This window comes from Lampris incognitus, chromosome 5 (assembly GCF_029633865.1).
Source record: "Lampris incognitus isolate fLamInc1 chromosome 5, fLamInc1.hap2, whole genome shotgun sequence".
NCBI lineage: Eukaryota > Metazoa > Chordata > Actinopteri > Lampriformes > Lampridae > Lampris > Lampris incognitus.
Window position 1 is genome coordinate 49739961 of NC_079215.1, and position 15168 is coordinate 49755128.

A 15168-nucleotide genomic window follows, 5' to 3' on the forward strand; every position below is an offset into this window, starting at 1 on the left:
CCACCAAGATCACAGGACTGATTCATGCCTGAACCTAGTATGTGGCAAAGTATGTGCCCACCATGTGCCAAAGTTACAGCTAAACATCTGCACGATTATCAACAATAGGGTTAGTAGAGAAACTTTCATGTAGTAGCAATTGCACTTTGGACCCCCACAATGTAAAAATGTAACTAGTTAGGATACTTACACAGCAATCTTGTGGCCAAGTTTTCTGCTCACAGTTTGTCTGAAAGCGTTGTGATTGTGTGAATCTACATGTCTCAGGATATGGAAGTACAACTATGCTACTGGTATATAGATGAGGGTAATCAGATAAAAATGTGTAAAACACAGTCTGCACACACACACTCCCTGTTTTCAGACCTCGTCTTGCTCCTCATGCTCCAGGATGGCCTGCAGGAAAGCCCTGCGTTCGTGGCTAGAGGACTTTTGGTCAAACATGCCGGCTTGGATGACCTTCTGGTCCACATTTAGTTTGTACTTGGCTGCTGCCAGGATTTTCTCCTCCACGCTATTGACAGTGCAGAGACGCAGCACGCGCACTTCGTTCTGCTGGCCAATTCGATGGGCCCTGTCCTGGGCCTGCAGGTCCTGAAGAGAAGGAGAAACCGATGGGTAAGCTATTTGAGTTGAGAAAAGAGGCACAGGGTGAAAATACCAAGTTAGATATCATGAACTTAGCGACCACTGTGGAGGTCTAATGAGTTGAAAGGTGAGGTTGAAACAATGTGTCCACTAAGCTCACTTCCACTTTCCCCTCCGGTACCCTCACTGCTTATCTCCATGATATACAGATATGGATGACAAACCATTCTGAAATTCAACAGTAGTAAAACTGAGCTACTCCTCATTGGCACTAATCTACACTCTCAAAACCTAATATTTGCTCACTCCCCATTGCTGGAGCCACCATACCTATCTCTGCTCAGGCTAAGAGCCTTTGTGTTATCCTAGATAGTACCCTTTCCTTCTCCAGTCATATAAACAGTGTATCCCGGATTGCCTTTTCCCATCTGCGAAACATCTCTAGACTGCACCCTGTTTTAACACAATGCTCCACAGAAGTCTTAGTCAATGCTTTGGTCACATCATGCATTGACTACTGCAATATGATCCTGGCAGGCATCTCCAACAAACTTATTCACCAAGTGCAACGCATCCAGAATTCTGCAGCACGGATTATGGTACGGTCAAGGTCCACTGACCATGTTTCTCCCCTGCTGATTCAATTACACTGGCCTACTCTGTCAGAGCAGATTAATTTAAAATTTTTATTATTAACATTCAAAGCTCTTCATAATCTATCCCCTGCTTATCTCACAGGCCTCCGTCAGACTTATACCCCATCTTGCTCCCTGCGGTCTTCACCAGCAGGTCTATTGGCACTACCAGCCATCAAACTCAGCACAATAGGTGGCAGGGCTTTCACTTGTGCTGCACCCAAACTCTGGAACTCCATACCCCATCACATCCCCTTACTGGACTCCATTACAGAATTCAAAACTGCTCTTAAAACTCACCTTTTTAAACTAGCATACTCACTTTAACAGCATTAACAGCATCACATTTACTTTTTTTTTTTAAACTCCTGCTGATGTATGCTCTATTACTTGTGTGTTTTATTGTTGATTGTACTAATGTTTTTACGGCGTTGTTTTGTTGTGTTTGATGTGAGGTGACCTTGAGTGTCATGAAAGACACTTTTAAATAAAATGTTTATATTATAATCAGTGCTAAATTCTGGGATCCAATCACCTTTGCTAAAGCTGGGAACATAGTGGCGGATCTTTAAAGTCCTACTTGACTGGGAAAAGACTCAGCATCACCCATTTATTCTGACTTTTGTGGATCCAGAAGCCCTGTGGCTTCGAAATACTGCAGGAGAGGGAGTACAGGTATGCAGGCCATTTCTTTCTCTCTTTTTTTTTAGGACCCCCCCCCCCCTTCTTTTTTTTTCTCCCCAATTGTATCTGGCCAACTACCCCACTCTTCCAAGCCATCCCGGTCACTGCTACATCCCCTCTGCTGAGCCGGGGAGGGCTGCAGACTACTACATCTCCTCCGATACATGGGGAGTTGTCAGCCGCTTCTTTTCACCTGACAGTGAGGAGTTTCACCAGGGGGACGTAGTGCGCGGAAGGATCACGCTATTCCCCCCAGTTCCCCCTCCCGCCCCGACCGACCAGAGGAGGTGCTAGTGCAGCGACCAGGACACATACCCACATCCAGCTTCCTACCTGCAGACACGGCCAATTGTGTCTGTAGGGACACCTGACCAAGCTGGAGCTAACACGGGGATTCAAACTGGTGATCCCCGTGTTGGTAGGCAATAGACCGCTACACCTCCCGGATGCCCGTGCAGGGCATTTCTGAGGAATGCAAATTCCTCCATCTCTTATGAAATATCTAGCTTGATGGGATTTGCAGAAACAGTTTGTCAGTTTGCTTTTGTTAGCCATTACATGGAATATTGTATTGAACAAATACAACCTTTTACCCATCACCTTTCAATCAAACTGGAAGACTTTTAAAGTCATAATTAACTGGGAAAAGATTTGGGATCACACATCTACCGACTGACTTTTGTGGTTGCGGGCTACAGTAGCAGACAAGCAAACTGGTTATGACTGAAGTCACACAGACGGGCGGTTTGAATCTTAAACCCCCCACACATGACGAGATAACGTATACTGACTACCCATGGTGACCTGACCTATTTTTGTGCAGACCGGTGCAGGCTCTCCATGATCTTGAAAATCAGTTGTCATGGCCTAATTGGGATTATAATCAGCCTTTATGCATCTAGTGCATTCCCGGCTCTAGAAAGAAGTTAACAGAAACCCTTGACCGAGAAACAAAGTTAACCTTCCCAATAGCCACTTTTTTTGGGGGGAGGGATTTTTCCCCCCTTTTTCTCCCCAATTGTACCTGGCCAATTGCTCCACTCTTCCAAGCCATCCTGGTCACTGCTCCACCTCCTCTGCCAATCCAGGAAGGGCTGCAGACTACCACATGCCTCCTCCGATACATGTGGAGTCGCCAGCCGCTTCGTTTCACCTGATAGTGGGGCGTTTCGCCAGCGCGTGGGAGGATCATGCTATTCCTCCCTGTTCCCGCTCCCCCCTGAAAAGGCATCCCTACCAACCAGAGGAGGCGCTAGTGCAGCGACCAGGACATACTCACGTCCAGCTTCCCACCCACAGACATGGCCAATTGTGTCTGTAGGGACGCCCGACCAAGCCGGAGGTAACACGGGGATTCAAACTGGCGATCCCCGTGTTGGTAAGCAACAGAATAGACCGCTATGCTACCCGGACGCCCCATCATTATAGAAATTGACTGCATTTTCTCACTTTTCTCAAGTCAGCAAGCATGCTTTTGAACATGGATGAGATGTGTAAATGCACTTTTGTCGGTGTTTAAATGAGCATCTTACTTGGTGTGGGTTCCAGTCCGAGTCAAAGATGACCACAGTGTCGGCGGACTGCAGGTTAAGGCCAAGACCTCCGGCTCTGGTGCTGAGAAGGAAAATAAAGTACTGGGACTCAGGGTCGTTGAACGTCTTTAACAGCATCCCCCTATCCTCAGCCTTAGTAGTGCCTGAGAACGAGGAGAGAGAGAAAAGAACAGGAAAAAGAGTGAGAGAAAAAAAGGGGAGAGCAAAACATTGATAAAAGAAAGGAGGCAAATAAGAAATAATGAGAAAATAGTTCAGTAGTTCAGGTGGTATTCAAGAGAGGGAATGGGGGAAGCAGAGAGAGAGAGCGAGAGAGAGAGAGAGAGAGAGTGTCTGGAACACACACAACCTCTTTCTCTCTCACACACAAATTCACATAAACATAAAATACACACAGACACAACAGTACACACACACACACACACACACATGCATACACCACTCTCATTCAGACACAAACACAGACAGAGAGTGAGGCGAACATCCTCACCATCAAGACGCAGATACTTGAAGTTGCGGTAGGCGAAGTAGTCCTCCATGATGGTCATTAGTGAGGTCATCTGACAGAAGAGCAAGACCTTGTGGTTGGTGGCTCTTAGCTTCGGCAGGATGCGGTCCAGCACCTCAAACTTTCCTGATGCCCGATAAAGGTCGGGACTGATGGAAGAGAAGGAATATAGGGTTTCAGATGGGGGTGTTAGTGTGTATGTGCTTGTGTGACCTTATCTCCGTGCATATGCCTTGGAGTAGAAATCACACAAAAGGATCGCCTTACCCTTGGACTATACCACCAGAAAATCCCAAATGTTCAGAAAAAGATTCCTGCAAACAAAGAAACAAAAAACGCATTTTGATGCTTTATTATCTGCTTTATGTCGTTATGTTTGTTCAAATAATCTGTTGTCTTTGGTTTTGTTGGGAGGGTGCATATTGCAAAAAGTCCGCCTTGAGGGGAATCGAGTCATACTTCTCAGTCAACTCAAAATGTCTTCTAGGGAAAAGATTTAACAGTTAGTTCGTTCATGAGTTATTTTCCACTTTTGAGATATTACATGACATAACACTATCAACTACCACCCCCTCTTATATAAGTACATGAAAAAATAGAGACAAAAGGTTTTGATAGAATGACACCCCCGTGTCGTATCATACATATTTGATTCAGATTAAGTAAAAAGGTATACCTCTATTTGTTGAAACATGTACGGGTGGTTACAGATCTTTCTCAGCTGCATGATGGTGTTCATCAGCGTCTTTGTGCCTCCTTTACCCTGAAACACAAAACGCATCTCATTTAATGCAGTATCAAGTCTGACACCATAGTAGCCATCCTTGTATTTTTCGGTCATGTTTTTATTTTTGGTCATTCCTTATCATATCATATATGGTAAAAAATATCACACAGTTCTGTAGTGCATACAATGTCAAATTATGTCTGTCACATCACACTGTACTGAGAGTTATCCAATGGCATCCTCTCCTATCTAATCATGCTGCACACATCCAGACACTGATACTGGAGAAATGGAGACAAGACAGTCAAGAACATTTTCTCAAGTTTATTTTCTATTTCTCAGAAATTTGTTCTTGCAAGATGTGCATATGAGAAATCAACATCACATTTACAAAATGCACACACTAGGGGACCTTCAATTAGATTCATTATTGCCTCAGTGTACATATCACACACACACACACACACACACACACACACACACACACACACACACACACACACACACACACACACACACACACACACACACACACACACACACACACACGTATATGCACTGTATCTACGTATTTAGGCCAAAATGTATTTTTTTAGGTTCTCCAATATTAAAACTCATCTTTCTCAAATAATTCGTGGACTTTCACCCGTCTAAATACATGTTTGAGCAATAAGATTGTTGTGCGTATTTGTGTAAGAGATGTCTACATCATTCTACCAATAAACAAGTCAAAGATAAAAAAAAAAGGGTAAGGATATATATATATATAAACTGCCTCTCACCCTTTTTTGGGTGGTGTGTGTCTTCCTCAAGCTCGGGTCCTCTACCAGAGGCCTGTGAGTTTGAGGGTTTTGCGCGGTATCTTAGCTGTTCCTAGGGCTGCACTCTTCTGGGCAGAGACCTCAGATGTTGATCCTGGAATCTGTTGGAGTCACTCTCCCACTTTGGGGGTCACAGCTCCTAGTGCTCCTATTACCACTGGGACTACTGTGGATTTCACCTTCCACATCCGATCTAGTTCTTCCCTCAGTCCTTGGTATTCCTCTAGCTTCTCATGCTCTTTCTTCCTGATGTTGCTGTCACTCAGGATTTTTACATTGATCACTACTGCTGTCTTCTGTTCCTCGTCGACCATCACAATGTCTGGTTGGTTAGCCAGCCCCTGCTTGTCAGTCTGGAATTTGAAGTCCCACTGGATCTTAGCTCTGCCATTCTCAACCACCTTTGGCAGCATCTCCCATTTGGACTTGGGAACTTCCAGTGTACAGGAACAGGGCTGGGATAGTGGGACTTGTGGCTGGGATAGTCTCCAGTATGAGTCCGTGGCTTAGACTCCAAACACTATAAAAGCCAGCTACCCCAGATATGAGTGAGAATAACGTATGTGTATTGGCTCGGATGTTGCCTGGGTTAACAAGGTCTACATCAGGTGCTGGGGAACCAGGGCAACTTGATGAGAAATGGACCACTGGAACAAGACATTCATGGAAGGGAAGGGAAGAACAAGATGAGATGTGGAAGGTGAACTCCACAGTAGTCCCAGTGATAATAGGAGCAGTAGGGGCTGTGACCCCCAAACTGTGAGAGTGGCTCCAGCAGATTCTAGGAGTAACATCTGAGATCTCTGTCCAGAAGAGTGCAGCCCTAGGAACAGCTAAGATACTACGCAGTGTCCTCAAACTCTCAGGCCTCTGGTAGAGGACTCGAGCTTGAGGAAGATGCACACCACCCAAAAAAGGGTGAGAGGGAGATTATTTTTTTTATCTATACCCTTACCTTTTTTTAATCTTTGATTTGTTTATTGGTAAAACCAATGTAGACATCTCTTACGCAAATATGCATAACAATCTCATTGCTCAACCATGAGGGGGAGATTTTTTTTTACATCATGCATGCCAGAAGATCTGTATAACAGTCTTTAGGTACTCTTTAGAAACTGATCTGTACATATGAATGGTTTTTGCATGAGGACCAATGTGCATGAACTCCAGAGGAATTCCAGCAAGCAACAAACAAGGAAGGTAAAAAAAAAAATCGTTATTATTTTCTAATCTAGACTGGCTGTCACAAAGTACCACCTTAGACCTAATTTCTCATGCACTAGCAATGTTAATGGCCTCACCTTCTTGTCTTTTTCTGATCCATCTGTTAGCAGCACGCCTTTGGCCTGCATGTGCCGGTATAGCACCCTCTGAAGAGATGACATGTCGCACTTGATCACATACTCCACCTATAAGAAGAGAGAGGGAAAGCTGACTGCATGAAAGAATTAAAGAATGAGAGTAAAGGCAAGCAAACATCAGCCAATTCTTGTTTCTATATAGCTACAGAAAACATATTTAAGTCCAAGAGTAATTTTCAATTTATTTATATTCATCAAAATAATGCCAGCTGAGGTGTTATTGAACAACAGATGGAGATATGCAAAAACAGGGGAATTTTTTTGTTGTTGTCAATCTGCAAAGTTAAGTCAGAACCTTCAACACTGTTTGGACTCATGGCTTCACCAACATTTTTTTCCACAACCTTTGGGAAATTTATATGGAGTGCTTGTCTGGCTTACACTGCCATCTGTGTATATGTGCATTTGTGTGTGTCACATGTGTGTCGTATGTGTGTCACAACAAAGGTAAGACATGCCTTCTCTGGAAGCTGAGCCTCCACTTCCTTCTTCAGCCTACGTAACAGGAAAGGGCGGAGCACCTTGTGGAGACGACGAATAATCAGGATGGTTTCCTCTTCATTTAGGTCCACCTGGAAATAAAACCAGAAGGGTAGTTGAGGGAGTCAGAAAGAAAAGACAGAGCAAGAAAGTGGAAGATTTCTAAATCCTCTGTGGGTAATTACTGATTTATGCTGCCTAACCAAAGTTGCACATGTGTGGTTGTGGGTTAGACCAGGGGTTCCCAAACTTTTCCATGCCAACGCCCCCCAAATGGCATTAGCTTCTGGCCGAGGCTCCCCTTTTGCATGAGGTCTTTAAAAACCCCTTGACATTACTACGGCAAATGTAAAACTCACACACCTTCTCTCCTGTCATGGCAAAAGGGGCATTGAACCACTGCTCAAATGTGCTGCAGCTCTTGAAGATAGTGGGCAGGAGGAAGTTGAGCAAGGCCCACAGCTCTGGCAGTTTGTTCTGCAGTGGCGTGCCCGTCAGCAACACCCGCCGTGGGGCCAGGTAGTGTGTATTCAGGACCTGCGTCAGCTTACAGTGGTGGTTCTTCATACGGTGGCCCTCATCCACAATCATATACTTCCAACGGATCTGACAGGGTTGGGGGCGAAGAGAGGAAAGGTGGTAACAGAACAGCAACGGAGAGACAGGGAGAACAGGGGTGAAAGTGAGCGGGGGAAACGATAGGGGCAGAGAAAAGGGGGGCGGGGGAGAGAGAGAGAAACCATAAGGCACGTGGAATCTTGTGGTACAAAATTCTGGAGATGTAATATTTTGGACTGGCATAAGTGGCATCCAACAACTGCCTGATGAAGCTGCTGTATCGCCTCAAAAGAAAACAACAAAAAGTGATCATGAGGAAGACATCTTGTCAAGTCTCTCCCCATGACCCAAGCAAGCCCCATTCCCGAGCCAAAGCCGGAGCTGCCGCTTGGGGAAGCATCTGGCCTGAACTACAATACCCACCTGGCGACACAGTCAGGAGGGCTATATGACTACATGAGAGCATAGCAGCGTGATGGCCACAGCAGGAGACGCAGTTCAACTATACAGGCGGTGACGGTATGTGGCAGCACCTAGGAGAGAGCACTGAGATGCAGCAAAGGGGGCAGTCAGATTGGTCTGAGTCAATCATTTGTGGGGGGGGGGGGGGCCTTGAAATGAATTTTTTTTAAATAAAAACTGATAATAAACACAGAAGCCTCAAACAGAAAGAAAACTTGCAAATAATAAAAAGCAAGAGACATTTGTGTATGTGTTTATGTAAAAATGCATGTGTGTTGTGAGGAGGGCTGCACGATTATGGCTAAAATAATAATCACGATTATTTTCCTTAATACTGCAATCATGATTATTTGTCTTGATTATTCATCCATTTTGGGGGACAGAATTGGTTTACTGAGCATTTTAAAATCAACAGAACACTGCCTTCACATTGATAATGTATCTTATAAACCTATAAATAATAATAAAATAATAATAATAATCCTTACACTTATATAGTGCTTTTCTAGCCACTGCTAGACACCCAAAGTGCAAATGAATAAACATTCAAATCAAAATCTGCAAAATCTCCTGGACACCCAAAGCACAAATGAATAAACATTCAAATCAAAATTAGACTTCACATCAGAGCAAGCTAAACCCAGCGGGAATAATCGCCCCCAACCATCATCAATTAATTGAGGAAGCCAATATTGAAATCACAATTAATATATGATTAATTGTGCAGCCCTAGCTGCGACAGCGCCTATTTTTCCATTTGCCCATGTTTGTACACAGTGTACATGTGCATGTGTGTCTGCTTATGTTTGTTTGTGTGCACTCCTTCTCTCACCTTGGCCAGTATTTGTTTGTCCTTGATGATGTACTCATAGGTGGTGAGCAGAACGTTGAATTTGCCACTGCGAAGCTGGGGGACGAACGCTCGCCTAGCAGCAGGAGACCCCTGAGGACCAGGCAAACCAAAATCCACTTTAATATGCATATTTTGTTCATCATGTCGACTATGGCAAGTCATAAAGTTTTCTGAAAAGAGAAGCAAGGATTTAATCAGCTAAACTTTCTATTTTTGGGGGGGGGGGTATTTCCTCCCCTTTTCCTCCCCAATTGTATCCGGCCAATTACCCCACTCTTCCGAGCTGTCCGGGTCGCTGCTCCACCCCCTCTGCCAATCTGGGGAGGGCTGCAGACTACCACATGCCTCCTCCCGATACATGTGGAGTCGCCACCTGCTTCTTTTCACCTGACAGTGAGGAGTTTCACCAGGGGGACGTAGTGCTTGGGAGGATCAGGCTATTCCCCCCAGTTCCCCCTCCCCTGAACAGGCATCTCAACCAACCAGAGGAGGTGCTAGTGCAGCGACCAGGACACATACCCACATCTGGCTTCCCACCCGCAGACACAGCCAATTGTGTCTGTAGGGACGCCTGACCAAGCCATAGGTATCACAGGGATTCGAACCGGCGACCCCCATGTTGGTAGGCAATGGAATAGACCGCCATGCCACCTGGATGCCTAGCTAAATTTTCTATGCCATTTGTAGAAGCATTAAGATATATTTTCACAGTTTGCCTCCTTATGCATTAAGTGTAAATTTTGGGGTGCATTCCCACCCAAACTTGCCTTGTAAGACACTTTCACAACCGTTGGTGCCCACTTGTCAAATTCGTACACCCAGTTAGACAGCGTTCTGTCGTGGAGGATGAAACAGGATTCAATATAACGGTCGATCCCAAATGTTATTTTGCGGAAAAAAATAATTAAATAATCAGGTTTATCATATTATGGTGGCTTTGCTCACGAGAGGGGCACAATGATGAGGTAGGGTCCATTGAGGCGTTTGTACTCCATGAGGTATGTGATGAGGGCAATAGTCTGGATCGTCTTTCCCAAACCCATCTCATCAGCCAAGATCCCATTCAGGTTGTTGTTATATAGGGAGACCAACCACTCCAGACCTTTAATCTGAGAGCAAGAGAGAGGGGGGGGGGGAAGAGAGAGAGAGAGAGAGCGATAGAGAGAGAGAGATGAGCAGACTGTTAGATGTAATAAGTCTATTAATACTTGAGGGTGTGGACCGCAGGTTATCACTACTCTGGAGATTTAAACCAGACTGACGTATTACCAAGGTGTCCGAGTCATTCCCACACCACAGTTATGCCAGCCTGTTCTTTCTGAACTGTACAAACTCTGTTACACAATGCTGCAAGATTTCACTATACCTCTGTCTGATTTCCTCCCTTGCAAAGGTAGATTTAATGGATTTACTTAAAGCCCTGCATTACCCCAGAATACCGAGCAGAGGGGCAGGACCATGCTGCCCTTGTAAGAAGATTTTCACTAGGCTGTTTTTTTTTTAAACTTTATTTCTGCTAACTACATACTGCCTTGTTGATGTCAACCACGATGAGAATGGTTTGGTTTCCAATACTTTCACATCAAAAGAAGCACCAAAAGGATTTGAACAATTGTTCATTGGCCCCATCTGGATTGATTGTGAAAGACAGCCTCGCACCATCGACAGTTATAAAGGAAGGAAAATAGAGAAACATTAAGGGGCAAAAGAAGTGGGGGGGGGGGCAAAATATGTGAAGAAAGGGAAACATTGGGGAGTTTTGGCAAGAGGGAGAGGAGTGGCATTACATTTTCCTCCACTTTTTAGATATGTTCATGTCCCCCTTGTGTTTGGTTATTTGTTTGGAGGATGTTCCTCCAAAAAATTTGTGATTTAATGATTTAATAAATCATTCTACAGGTTGTTTGGAGAACTGAGATACACAAGAACTTTCTGTGTTAATGAGCAGTTGTTTCATATACACACAGTGACAGGGCTTATGTCATTTTATCTACCTGGTACTGTTTGAGCTGTCCATTTATCAACAGACTGGACTGTTTGTCCACCCTCTCTGTGACAGCGTGGGCCACAGAGTAGTAAGACTGCAGCCCTCTGGCAAACGCTGCCGCGCCATACTCATCATCCACATCCTGCTTCGCGTGCCTTTGGAGGAAGCACACAGCATCATATGTCACCAGCAGGGCACAAAACAGTTCAACTTCAAATCTATGTCCACTGGTCTTATTTAACGTGTTGGTGTTACGCTGAATGTTCATGTGGTAGACGTTATCCCTAAAAGTGCTATATATCCACAGTGAGTGCATATATGTCCAGTATAAGTGGCTCCAGTAGGAATTTGAATCAAAAAGTCTTGCAGTGTTGGTGACACAATGTACCCTCATAGTGGCATAGACTCAAGTAACATACATTTTTTGTGTGGGTATGATCTGAGAATGCCTTAAAATTATTTGAAAAATCCCGCAAAATAAGGGGCAGTATATTTGCTATACAATGACTTGATTCAATGTTCAAATATTTGGTGGTGCCTACAGAAACAATAAATGCAATAATATATAAAATTGGCCTCACTCTATGATGTGGCGGACATCCACTTCCGATACGTCTTCACTGTCAGGATCTGGAATCTTCTTCTTTTCCTCCACTGGAGCTGCTGAGGGCTGAGGCTCTTCCTCTTCCTCCTGTCAGGGGGCAGCACTAGCAGTCGTCAATAAATGGTACCTTTTACTCCATTGGCGCTAATGGGAAGCCAATGGGGAGGCACTGAGTGGGAAACGCAACAAAGATGGTTGTCACAACTCACCTCTTCCTCTTCCTCCTCCTCACTGTCTTCACTATCCGAACGTGGAGCCACCTCGTAACTATATGAACATAAGTACAAGTAGACAAAGTTTACGAAAAATTATAATTCCATGAACAGGATCTCTTCTGGGAAACAATCACGATTTTCAACATGATCTCTCTTTGTATGTTGTATGGATAACACTCCATTAGCGGACATAATACTGAGCAGTCTGCTGTGTGGCTCTGAAATGCTGCAGAAAATGTGTGGAAAAGTGTCTGCCAGTGATGTCACTAGTGGACAATAAAGTGAAAACGACAGGTGATTTAGGGGTTGTTCGCCAGGGATGCCGGCAGTGGACACAATTTTGGCAGTGCATCAGAGACACACGGAGCTGCTCAGCAGTATTATGGCCACTAATGGATGTTATTATACAAACGTGTGTGTGTGTGTGTGTGTGTGTGTATATGTATATATATATGTGTATATATATATATATATATATATATATATATAACTTTGTTAAAAGAAACACTCAATGGTAAGGAAAGTGCTCAACAAATAATCCAGTAAGTCAATTAAAGTCTTGATGAGACAGTACAAGCCTGTTTCATGCCATAAGCAATCATAAGCTGTCAATTATATATATATATATATATAGAGAGAGAGAGAGAGAGAGAGAGAGAGAGAGACAGAGAGAGAGAGAGAGAGAGAGAATGCTAAAAATCATCATTGTTTTATTGTTTCCCTTAAAGTTCCTAACAATAAAAAGGCCAAATGATCACCATGCATACATCCTTTTAAATCCCCCAACTTAAAAACACACAGACATATTGAAGCCACCCCCCCCCCAAAAAAAACCCTCTCTTACACCCACCCTCTCTCTCTCTCTCTCTCTCTCTCTCTCTCTCTCTCTGTCTGTCTGTCTGTCTGTCTGTCTGTCTGTCTGTCTGTCTGTCTGTCTGTCTGTCTGTCTGTCTGTCTGTCTGTCTGTCTGTCTGTCGCCAGTCTTACCCAGGGTTCATCTCCAGCCAGGTCTCCAACTGTCCAGCTTTAGGAGCGTCCGTCCCTGTCAGGATGTTGCCACTGTCTACATGAATAACCTTCACAGGCAGGTCACTCATCTGGCTTGTCTCATCCAGAGGCTGGAGGGCGAAACAAAAGATAAAGTTAGGAGAAAGATAAAAATGTGCAATACTTCTAGTGAAATACTTTGTTTCCAGAGTGATTTTGGATTTTGTTTGAACTTTATCTTACCTCCCATTTTCTTTTTATATATCTTATAAATCCATATAATTTTCGTTATCCTGTTTTGTTTTGGTTTTTTTTATATATGGTGATGCTTGTCGCATGGCTTGGGTCCTGGGCTGTTCCGGTGGCATCTGGACACTGTTTGGCATCCTGCGCGTTATCCATCCATCCATCCATCCATTATCCAAACTGCTTATCCTGCTCTCAGGGTCCCGGGGATGCTGGAGCCTATCCCAGCAGTCATTGGGCGGCAGGCGGAAAGACACCCTGGACAGGCCACCAGTCCTTCGCATATATTTTATATATAATATCTATTATTATTATTATTATTATTATATTTTTCATAACTTTTATAATTCCATTATAATTCTGTTATCCTCTTTCAATGTTGTATTGTGTAAATTGTGTAAACACAACATCCATTACACGTATGTCAGTCTTGGGAGAGAGAGCCCTCCTCTGTTGCTCTCCCTGAGGTTTCTTCCTATTTTTTCTCCCTGTTTTTTTGTTAGGGAGTTGTTCCTTATTCAGTGAGAGGGTCTAAGGACAGGATGTTGTCTTGCTGTAAAGCCCACTGAGGCAGATTTGTAATTTGTGATATTGGGCTACACAAATAAAACTGACTTGACTTGTTACGGTGAGAGTTCGTTCTTGTGGTAGTCGGTCGAAGCAGCACTGAGAACGGGTCTACTCTAGTGCGTCACAACGAAACGAAAAGGAGGAGCTACCCCGTGGCACTATTTGGCATTACATTTATACTTACCGACTGTTACAACTTGCAAAACGTAAACATGAATATACTTGAGCTTTATTTCTACTTTTAAACTTGTGTGACATTTTATAGTTTTTGCGAACTATCACAGTAATGCTGGTATGGTCTTATATTCGGAAAAGAGCAGGATAAGCGGTTTGGATAATGAATGGATGGATTTTTTATCATTTTTATTTTATCATTATTTATTCTATGAGCTTTATTTGTTATTATTTTGTTATTTTTATTGTTTTATTTAAAATTATTTTATTGTACTAAATTGTCCCTAGGTGTGAATGTGTGTGTGTGTGTGTCGCCCTGTGATGGACTGGCGGCCTGTCCAGGGTGTCTCCCCACCTGCTGCCCAATGACTGCTGGGATAGGCTCCAGCATCCCCGCAACCCCGAGAGCAGAATAAGTAGTTTGGATAATGGATGGATGGATGGATGGATGGATCTAAATGGCTATTTAAATGAAACTAGAAAAATGCTTCCACAGAAAAAGCATGTGAATGCTGAGCTGTTGAAAGAAATCGCGAAAGCATTGCTGAAAATGGATAAATAGGAAAAGTCAGAAAGTCACTAGCCTACCTGAAATACCTGGAAACTGAAATGTGAAATGGCTGAATATTTTAAAAGTTTTAAAGGTATAAAAAACTGAAAAATTTGCCATAATGTGCTAAATACATAAATAGTTTGATTGTTGAATGGTTTCTGTAGTTTAAAGTATGAAAAAGTGGAAGTGGTGCAAAGATTTCAAAGTGCTCCCAGTTCCATTACAAACATACACAACAAGGCTGTAACAAAACTTGCAAGCATTTGCAGCAATGGTTTATGTATGGAAAAGGTTTGAATAGTCTGAAATATGTGACCCCCGCTGGTAAAAGAGTCCCCAAGTAGGCCTAGGTCATTAAACTGCAAAACCTGACCTGAACATTGTTCTTCTAAAAGAAGAAAAAAGAGCTACAGTACATCAGAAGAAACGGCCTTTATTTGTTATGAGAGGAGGGGTAGAATGAGAGGAGGAGGGGTAGAATGAGAGGAGGGGTAGAATTAAAGGAGGGGTAGAATGAGAGGAGGGGGGTAGAATGAGAGGAGGGGTTGAATGAGAGGAGGGGTAGTGATGAAGAGGAAGGGTAGTGATGAAGAGGAAGGGTA

The 15168-nt window shown here is 43.6% G+C and overlaps 1 protein-coding gene across 1 annotated transcript in view; it reads right to left on the minus strand.

Annotated features, from left to right (window-relative positions):
* Nucleotides 1-15168, minus strand: part of LOC130113441 (transcription activator BRG1) — a 39438-nt gene that overhangs the window by 13627 nt on the left and 10643 nt on the right. The window contains exons 12-27 of the mRNA XM_056281043.1: nt 13024-13154; nt 12031-12088; nt 11799-11908; nt 11225-11372; nt 10176-10339; nt 9998-10064; nt 9210-9320; nt 7721-7963; nt 7336-7449; nt 6818-6925; nt 4645-4731; nt 4236-4282; nt 3951-4117; nt 3440-3603; nt 367-594; nt 191-229 (exon numbers count right to left, since the gene is read on the minus strand). Coding sequence (XP_056137018.1) covers nt 191-229; nt 367-594; nt 3440-3603; nt 3951-4117; nt 4236-4282; nt 4645-4731; nt 6818-6925; nt 7336-7449; nt 7721-7963; nt 9210-9320; nt 9998-10064; nt 10176-10339; nt 11225-11372; nt 11799-11908; nt 12031-12088; nt 13024-13154 — 1986 coding nt within the window. The remainder of the gene's footprint in view (nt 1-190; nt 230-366; nt 595-3439; nt 3604-3950; nt 4118-4235; nt 4283-4644; nt 4732-6817; nt 6926-7335; nt 7450-7720; nt 7964-9209; nt 9321-9997; nt 10065-10175; nt 10340-11224; nt 11373-11798; nt 11909-12030; nt 12089-13023; nt 13155-15168) is intronic.